General features: G+C 45.0%; 4 protein-coding genes across 6 annotated transcripts; 2 read left to right on the forward strand and 2 right to left on the reverse strand.

Annotated features, from left to right (window-relative positions):
* The first annotated feature begins 462 nt into the window (after window positions 1-462).
* LOC6506791 (translocon-associated protein subunit beta) lies at window positions 463-1,694 on the forward strand. The gene is made up of 3 exons (XM_001957199.4): window positions 463-602; window positions 783-1,158; window positions 1,213-1,694. The coding sequence occupies exons 2-3, from the start codon at window positions 784-786 to the stop codon at window positions 1,408-1,410; spliced, it is 573 nt and encodes a 190-aa protein (XP_001957235.1). The 5' UTR covers window positions 463-602; window position 783; the 3' UTR covers window positions 1,411-1,694.
* Window positions 1,695-1,784: 90 nt separating this feature from the next.
* Window positions 1,785-2,382, reverse strand: LOC6493192 (probable trafficking protein particle complex subunit 2). Its single transcript, XM_001957198.4, has 2 exons — window positions 2,228-2,382; window positions 1,785-2,172 (listed from the first exon to the last, which is right to left on the reverse strand). Exons 1-2 carry the CDS (start codon window positions 2,312-2,314, stop codon window positions 1,840-1,842), a joined length of 420 nt encoding a protein of 139 aa, XP_001957234.1. The 5' UTR covers window positions 2,315-2,382; the 3' UTR covers window positions 1,785-1,839.
* A 165-nt stretch (window positions 2,383-2,547) lies between these two features.
* Window positions 2,548-7,188, forward strand: LOC6506792. 3 transcript variants are annotated; one of them, XM_032454036.2, is made up of 4 exons: window positions 2,548-2,811; window positions 2,922-3,748; window positions 3,800-6,277; window positions 6,675-7,188. In XM_032454036.2, exons 2-4 carry the CDS (start codon window positions 3,024-3,026, stop codon window positions 6,937-6,939), a joined length of 3,468 nt encoding a protein of 1,155 aa, XP_032309927.1. In that variant the 5' UTR covers window positions 2,548-2,811; window positions 2,922-3,023; the 3' UTR covers window positions 6,940-7,188. The 3 variants fall into 3 exon arrangements, with proteins under 3 accessions (XP_032309927.1, XP_014764908.1, XP_001957233.1); XM_014909422.3 differs by having other exon boundaries at window positions 3,050-3,748; XM_001957197.4 differs by having other exon boundaries at window positions 2,548-3,748.
* Window positions 6,954-7,582, reverse strand: LOC6493191 (cytochrome b5). The gene has a single exon (XM_032454037.2). It carries the CDS (start codon window positions 7,580-7,582, stop codon window positions 7,223-7,225), a length of 360 nt encoding a protein of 119 aa, XP_032309928.1. The 3' UTR covers window positions 6,954-7,222.
* Window positions 7,583-8,699: the final 1,117 nt, after the last annotated feature.

The raw sequence follows: 8,699 nt of genomic DNA on the forward strand, positions 1-8,699 counted from the left end.
ATTTGTTTTCATTCTTAAGTTGTTTATTCAAATATAACAGCGCAGCTGTATGTTTACAGTGGCCTAACAGAACTAGGGTTGTAAAACGCAAAAGTAAATGTATGGAATGATGGAATATGGAACTAGAGCGGGTTTTTTTATAATTTCAAACTTATTCGATTTAAATCACATATCACATCATTAAAGAGTTATGATTTTTCCAGGTTTATTATAATTAAAATGAGGAAACATTTTAAACTCTTTGATATAGGCACATGCAACCAATAACGAAGTCAAAATTACATTAGATTAATTATAGTCCAGCGTCAAGTGCATTGAGAATTTAACAATTATATACTTAAAATATGTACTAAATATAAAATACAACAAATTTATGCATAAACATAAAAAAAGTAATTATCTTTGGACTGATATTGCCACTTTCTTTTCGATACTATCGTCGATAGTTGTGCAACACTCACATATGCCATTCCACGTCACGGAAATTTGACAGCACGAAGCGAGAAGGTTTGACATTCCACGTCACGAAGAAACGATTCGAGAAAGCGGCCGCCTGCTGATTAGTTATTAAAATACTCTTGAGGAAATTACCTGAAAACCAAGTAAGTGTTGAGTTTATGAAATAAAGACTACCTGTTGAACTCCCAAATATTTTCGCGACTCCTTTGTGTTATAAATCGAAAGATATACCCAAGGGAAAGGCGGTCCCTTTTCGGCCGCGGCCTTTCCACGTCAACAAAAAATTGTAAACGTTTATAACAGAATTTTTCGTCTATTTCCAGGATGTTCAAGCACCTGCTGGTTCTCTGCGCCCTTTGCGCCGTTTTTAACGTCTGCCTGTCCGAGGACGAGACCCGCGCCCGACTCCTCGTCTCCAAACAGATTCTGAACAAGTATCTGGTGGAGAAGAGCGACCTGCTCGTCAGGTACACCATCTTCAACGTAGGAAACGGAGCCGCCACCAAGGTCAGCCTTGTCGACAGCGGTTTCCACCCCGAGGCCTTCGAAGTGGTTGGAGGACAGCCCACCGCCGTGGTTGACAGGATTGCTCCCCAGACCAACTTCACCCATGTGGTTGTGGTGCGCCCCAAGGCCTTCGGTTACTTCAACTTCACTGCCGCCGAGGTGTCCTACAAGCCCGTCGAGGAAGCGGAGACGGTAAGTGGTCCTTAAAGACTTTTGTAGCAATGTTTCATAATATATCTTCTGCAGCTCCAACTGGCCATCAGCTCTGAGCCCGGAGAGGGTGGCATTGTCAACCTGAACGAGTACAACAAGCGCTTCTCCTCCCACTTCTTTGATTGGGTGGCCTTCGCTGTGATGACCCTGCCTTCCCTGGCCATCCCTCTGGGTCTGTGGCATCAGTCCAAGAGCAAATACGAACGCTCTGGCAAGAACAAGAAGCACTAAGCTATCGAGACGTGAAGTGGATCCTCACCCCAAGAGATTTCTTTTCGAACACACATAAATTCCGTTCAATTTTGTTGCTTTAGTTTCCAATTGATTCCATGCGTTGTTTCACTCATTCAACCCACAAACCCACTTAGTTTTACTCCAGTCTGGGACTGTCGTCTGGAGACGGGCGTTAAATCGTTTTAGATTTGATACGAAGACGCATCGAGTAAAGATAATTAACAAGTCCATCAAGAGATAAGCGTATTCTGCTTTTCTAAATAAATTAAATCAAATTGTAAGATTGTTGTCTTGTTCTTGGGTTGATAAAGAAGGGGATGAGTACTAATCTCTTGTTCACAAACAGAGATTCCTTACAGAAAAGTATCAACTTTGTAAGTTAAATTAATTTTACTAGAACACTTTATAAGCTAAAATTATAACAGTTTAGGATAACAAGCACTTCCGTCCAAAGATCTCAGCCTTCTTGTCGAACATCGGGGACTTGATGGGCGTGTTAATCCGATAAAACGAGTTCATGGAATGCTTAATATAAGTATCGTACATCTCGTTGAAAAAGTTCTTGATTCCCTCGTCGTTCTTGTTGTCGTGGACTATTATAAATCGGATCTGGCTGGCGGCGATGAAGGCAGAGACAAACCACTGGTTGAATCTGTCGATGGACTTCAGTTGCATGTTTGCCGTTTTCCACTTGTGCTCGTCCACCAAGTCCAGAGCTGCGTGAGCAATGAATTGGCTCAGATGCCTGTGGTCCTCCTTCTGTAAGTTGGGATGGGTTATAGATAATTTCATAATTCCTTTTCCAATTACTCACCCTAAGTTCCTTGTTGACCGTGCTAAACTCCTTTTCGTAGATGGGATTATCATTGTGGCCCACAATAACAAAATAATAAGTGGACATTTTGGTGAAAGATGAAAACAAAGTTTTCCAGTGTGACCGAAACTGAAAAAGAAAAATACCGCACCCAGAAAAAAATTGATTCAATAAATAATAGATTTTTATTATATTATTTAAAGAAGAAATAAACTAATTAACAAATTTAAACAATTAGTAGACATTTCTTTGATTGATTTTTAATTTTTTTTAAAGCAAAGCTAATAATTAAAACAGCATAACAAAGATCGTCAGTGTTACAAAACATTATTTTATGCAAACTTTTCCAGCACTGCCTATTCGCGCCTTTTTTTCTCCCCCAGCACATTTTAGTTGCACTTTTTGGTCAAAAAAACGGATTTAAAATGTTTTCAAAAGCCCGATCTATAAAGTCTTGAGAAGAGATAGCTTCTTCTGATAATTTCCCGCCCCGAAATCGTGAAAAGCGTGCAGTTAATGCGATTGCAGCGGTGTGTGTGCGTGTGAAAATTGCAACAAACACGAGAAACGAGAAATCTGCGAAGGTAGACCTCATTATTATTGTATTGTATATTGCTTTGTTTGGCCCGTTTGTTGCGATCTTATCAGTTTGGCTTCTGTTCTGTAATCCGTATACACCATTCGCTTACACTAGATAGCCCACAAAAACCAAAAAACACTAAAGAAAACCCACATTCCCGACACACGCACACACTGAGCATTATGTATTAGAGTAAACCCGAAAAAAGAGACCGAAATGACCGATGTAAATTGTCTTACAAGTGAGCACGTTGCGACCACAAGTCCGCCCGGAACACCCACCAAAAATGATGTCCAGAATCTGCTGATCGAGCCCACATCACCGTTTGTACTCCGAGCACCGCCCACCGAGAAGTCCAAGCTGATCCTCCAGAACATGGAGGAGGTACTCCATTCCGTCAAGCAGAAGCACCGCGAGAAGCACAAGCGCAAGCGGGAAGAGAAGCGGAGGGCAGCTGCAGCTCTCCTGGTGGATGGCGTGGACCAGAAGAAGTCCGACCCGGACCAAGAAAAACCCCAGCCTCTGAGGGAGAAGTCCTCTCAGGAGAATGGCCTCAAAAACGGTCACCGTCACCGGCGATCCAGTCCCCTGAAGTGCAGCACTCCTGTGGCCGATCACCAGAGCATAAAGAAGCACTTTACCAAACCCGGAAAGCCCGAAAATGCCAATGCCCCGGCAGTGGCGGCGGTTGAAACGAAAGCCAAAGCGCCCACCAATGTCTTTGAGTTTATGATGAATGCCAGAAATCGTTCCATTGGCGTTAATGAAGATGGAGCTGATGCACCTGGAGATCAGGAGGAGGGAGGAGTAGTCACGGCGCAGAGCAAGCGGAAGCAGATGCTTCAGGACTGGAACGATCGCAAGGGAGGGACGAAACGACGGCTGGCGGATGAAGCACGCGGGGAGTTCATCGATCATCAGCTGGAGCAGAGGGCCAAGAGGTAGGTGTAAGTGTTTGTTGAAGAAAACAAATAATAATATTTCCTATTTAGGTTGAAAAAAATGCTAACCAAGACTGACCCGAAGGAAGTGGTAGCTCCGTCCTCGGCACCTACGCAGAACACAAAACGTCCAAGGGGAAGGCCTCGCGCTCGTCGACTTAGTTCCATGGACGCAGAGGCGATTGTGGTCACTCCAAAGCCACAGGATCCGGAAACCGATGAATTTCTCTCGAAACTTTCTTCGCCGACCAAGAAACGGGACAGTCTACTAGGCTACTTTGCTAAGGTGGAGTCACCCAAAGAACTGGCCGAGAAACAAACTGTAGCAATAGACACCCCACCCATGGAGACGCCAAAGCGAAGAACCTATCGCCGAAAGAGCAATCAGGAGACGCCGGTTGAAGTGGCCGTTGATTCCACGCCCTCTGGACGACCGAGACGATCTTGTGCCGGCAAGGCGCGCTATGATTACGACCTGGAGACGAGTCCCTCAAAGGCATCTAAGGTCGCCCAGAAAGTTGCCCAAAAGGCGGAAGAATCTGTGGAGATAATTGATCTTGACAACAGTAATCCGGCCAGCACTCCCGTGAAACTCGCCCCACTCTTTGTGAGACAATTGCCAAAACCTAGCCCTGATCCTTCGGTACTAAAGGCGCGTCAAGCATTCCTCCAGTCCGGAGTACCGGACAAAATCCGCCAAGAACAAAATCGTCAGAAGCAATTCGAGCAAATGTACGAGGAGAGCTATGAGGTGTTTCCCAGATTAGCGCACACGGGCTGTGAGAGTTATGTCTCCAAATCGGAACCCCTGGAGCTACCATTCGTTCTTAGGGATGAGGAATTCCTTGAGGACGTGGCTGGGAACCCTGGCAAGCGTCGCTCCAAGTCAAGTTCATTTACGAGCTGCATTTTCGCGAATTTGAGCACCAATTCGGGGTCTAAAAAAACAAGCTACTCAACTCTGGCACAATTGGATAACAAGCGTGGCTTTGTTAAGCTTTGGAAGACTGCTTTCGACCGCTTTCCCACCTTCAAGTGCTACAATCAGATGCGCGAGAAGTACCGACACTTCAGTGCCATCGACAGTGCCCAGGACACGCAACAAATGGGTGAATCCTTCGTGGTAACGAGACGCACAAGGCGTTCAATGGAACAGCAGCATGCAGATACGGGTGATGAGGAGGCGAAGCCACCGCCGTCAGCGCCCAATGGCGAACTGCTCTTCACCGAAAAGTACAAACCGCTGCTGTTCGAGCAGGTGCTGGTGAACTTAACGCCGGTCCAGGAGCTCAAGGAGTTCCTCGCCGGCTGGAGTGGCAACGGGGGCAGCAATCGCAACTCTCAAACCCTGGACGACTGTTCCTTCGATCTCAGCCACGACTCCAGTTCCATGGGCGCTAGCAGCAACACGATGGTACTCGTCGGACCCTCATCCAGTGGCAAGACCAATGCTGTGTTCGCGCTCGCCAACGATATGAACTTCAATGTGCTGGAAATAAATGCGGGAATGAAGCGAACGGGCAAGAAACTGATTCAGGAACTCCAGGAAGCCACCCAATCGCATCAGATCCGCAAGGACAGCAAGTCGGGTGGCTCCTCCCAGCAGCTGCTCCAAAAACTGCAAAAGGGAAGCCTGAAAGCGAAGGCAGCTGCTATGGAGAATCCCTCCGAAGTCCGGAAATCTCTTATTCTGATTGAGGATGCCGATATCCTGTTCGACAACATGGATGCTGGGTTCACGGAGGCTATATACACCCTGGCAGCTAGTTCCAAACGTCCCGTGATTGTGGTAGCGACGGATCCCAATTGTGCGCACTTGCAGCGCCTGATGCAGCAGAACCAGATACACTTCCAGGCCCCCAATGTCCTGAACATCTCGCGGTTCCTGGCTGTTCTGGCCCTGATGGAGAACTGTCCCATCGAACTGGATGAGCTGATCTCCCTGTACTTGTACAATAAACAGAATCTGCGCAAGACACTGCTGGAGCTGCAGTTCTACATTCAAAGCGGTGGAGATGGTTCTAAAGTGGGGGGTCACAAATCGCCCACCAAAAATTCGCTGACCCGACTGGCCACCATCGACGGCTGCCTCATCCACCAGCGATTGTTCGAGTTCTTCACCACCTCCCAGAATGTCCAGCACCGACTAGTACCATTTCCCGTCGACTTTGGTCTGTTGCGGTTGAATCTCCCCGATTTCATAGCTTCATCGCAGCTGCTCAAGGATTCGGGGGAAGCTGCTGCCGCCAGACCCACTGCCAAACGGAAATCCCGCTCCCCAAAGAAGGCCTGGCTTAGCAGCGCCACTGGCCAGAAGAAGGAGGGAAGTTCCACTCCTCTGGCCACCTTGGCGTCCTTCTATGACAACATATCGCTTGCAGCTCTGGTGGACTCTGGCAGCGACTGTAGTGATCGCTTGCAGGTGCATCTCGCCGAGGACATTGCGCACTCGCTGGTGGAGCAGGCTCTCCAAACTGGACTGGCGGCCAAAGAGTGTCCCTACAACTTTTTCGACAAGCCAACACAGAGGTAATATTTTTGATAATTATAGCTGGGGGATAATAGAAAGATAAGTTGAGGCGATTTCCTGGTTTCCCAACTCGTAGATAACCATTTGAAGGAGCCATAAAATGACTTTCAAAAGTTCTGGGTTTTTAAAGCACGCTTGTAGTAATATCAGCTTGTCATAAAAGAAACGATCATTCATTAATTTGGTCTGAAGATAAACCCAAAATGCGGGAATTTCTTGAGACTAGTGATCGATCGATATAAGATAGAAGTCCAAAAAGATTAAAGCTATTGTTGTTTCCCATTAATGAGTAGAAAGATTAATAATTAAATCCCCAAGCCCGGAATCTTGATAATAATTTTAATAAAAACACATTACTCTTTATTTTATAATACAAATTTTATTATTATTTTTTAGGAAAACCATCAGCGAGTACCTGGGCAACGGCCTGATACGATCCACTTCCGCCAAGGCCCTCGATTTTGAACCCTGCCTGCGCTCCATTTGCCGGAGTGAGAAGGAGCGGGCCGGACAGGAGCGGAAGTCCAGTAGATTCTATCACTATCTCCGCAATCACACGGTGAACGTGACCAGCTTCTCCCTGGAAGCCTTCGACGGTGTCTGCTCCGTTTTTCAAGAGGCGGAGGTCAGCGAGGGTGATCCTCCAGCGGAGCAGAGTTAGGAGATTGGGTTTAGTTTAATTATTTGAATTATTTGAGTGGTGGAGCTGCTCCGCCAGATATGTTTGCAATTTATTCAGAGAGCGAGGTAAGCAGTAAGCAGAGTTGATCTTCTTAGACTAGATGTTTTTTGCATAGAATGAGATGAGACCTAGAGCCTAGACCTAGCTACAAGTTAATTATACTAATTGTAAATGATTTACGACCTGATTCTAAGTAAATAAATCTATTAAATGACACGTTTATGATAAGATGATTTTGTTCCTTTTTTTGTTTCTGGCCCAACTAGCAGCAGCAGAGGAAGCCGGAGCTCTTCTTGGCAGGTTCTGGACTGGAGGTTATGGTGTCCGGTCCTTTCGTTCCAGTGGACTGTGGTTGGATTTGAATTGGCGCCGCCTCAACTGGTCTCAGTTCTCCAATTTTGTAGTTCTTCAGATCTCGCTCGGCATCGGAGGAGTGTCCTGCCTGCTTAAAGGCCTTGGAAGCGTCCTTGCCGCCGTATTCGAGGAGGGCATCACCACCGCCAGGATGTTCGGCCAAAAAATTGGTCACATCGTAGACATTTCCTTTGATGATCAGCCAGCAGGGCTTTCCGCTCTTGCCATTGTTTTGGGCCACCTCCGAGAGATCGTACAACTGCGACATCTTATTCCGGTTTAAATATTTTTATATTTAGAAATTAAATTATTTTATAGCCTGTTTGAGGAGCTGTTAACTGGTGGACACACCGACCGAAAATGGACGCGTGCCAAGCTGGAACCAAAGTTTAAGTTTCCAAATTATCAATATTGTGCAATTATCGGTCGAATCGGTTGTACTTCCCTCACCCTCGACCAATTACTATTTTTCGGTTTTATTTCTACAATCTGTCTGCTTGTATTTTGATAAGAAATACGTGAGAATTTCACGTCTTCCAAGGCGACCCACTAGCCTAGCCGCTTTCCAATAAATTTCATCGATTTTTGCAAATCATGAATGCAAATCGATGAGGGTGTTGGCCTGGAGTGGTTCCCTATCTTCTGGCCAAATCGGAGTGCTACTCGTGACTCAGTGAGACACTACTGATATCGGGGAGAGTAAGTTATGATGGGATATACCTCTGTGTCACTTCATTGACTTGCCACTGGCTTGTTTCAAACATGAATGATGCCTCATCGCAGGTTATTCCTTAAAGTTAAAGTCTCCTTATCTTTTGTACTGGAAGATTAGGCCTTTCACTGAAATTTTGATAACTCATACCCTCCAGAGTATCAGTATCCCTTTTCCCATAAAAATCAACCATAGTTTTTTATATTTTTAGCTTTCAAAGTTTATATTCTATATATATTTTGGAAATATATTTTAAATTTGCATCGTTTTTCCATTGTATTGGATTTGGTTTTCATTTTTTTTTTATATGAGACAACAACAATAATTGGTATTTATTTAATATATATATATGTATTTAGATATATACGTTTTGCTTCATGCGCCTTAAAAAATTTCGCTAGTTTGGGATGCAATTTAGCTGCGGGACTCGAAAGGGGGAAGGACATTTTTGGGGGATAAGAGTATGAATGTCGGATGGGACTGTTGAGTGTGTTTTACATTAACATAATGCTCCTGCACGCATTGTCCTTGCATTCGGTATATTTACAAATTAATTTTCTTTCTTTCCATATAAATTGTTTTATTTTTTCATATTTTATTTTTTAATTTATAATTCTGTTATAAATATCAGTCGACGGCTTCGCATTTTCAAAACGCAGCTCGTGTGCGCTTC

This window comes from Drosophila ananassae, chromosome 2R, assembly GCF_017639315.1.
Source record: "Drosophila ananassae strain 14024-0371.13 chromosome 2R, ASM1763931v2, whole genome shotgun sequence".
NCBI classification, from domain to species: Eukaryota; Metazoa; Arthropoda; class Insecta; order Diptera; family Drosophilidae; genus Drosophila; species Drosophila ananassae.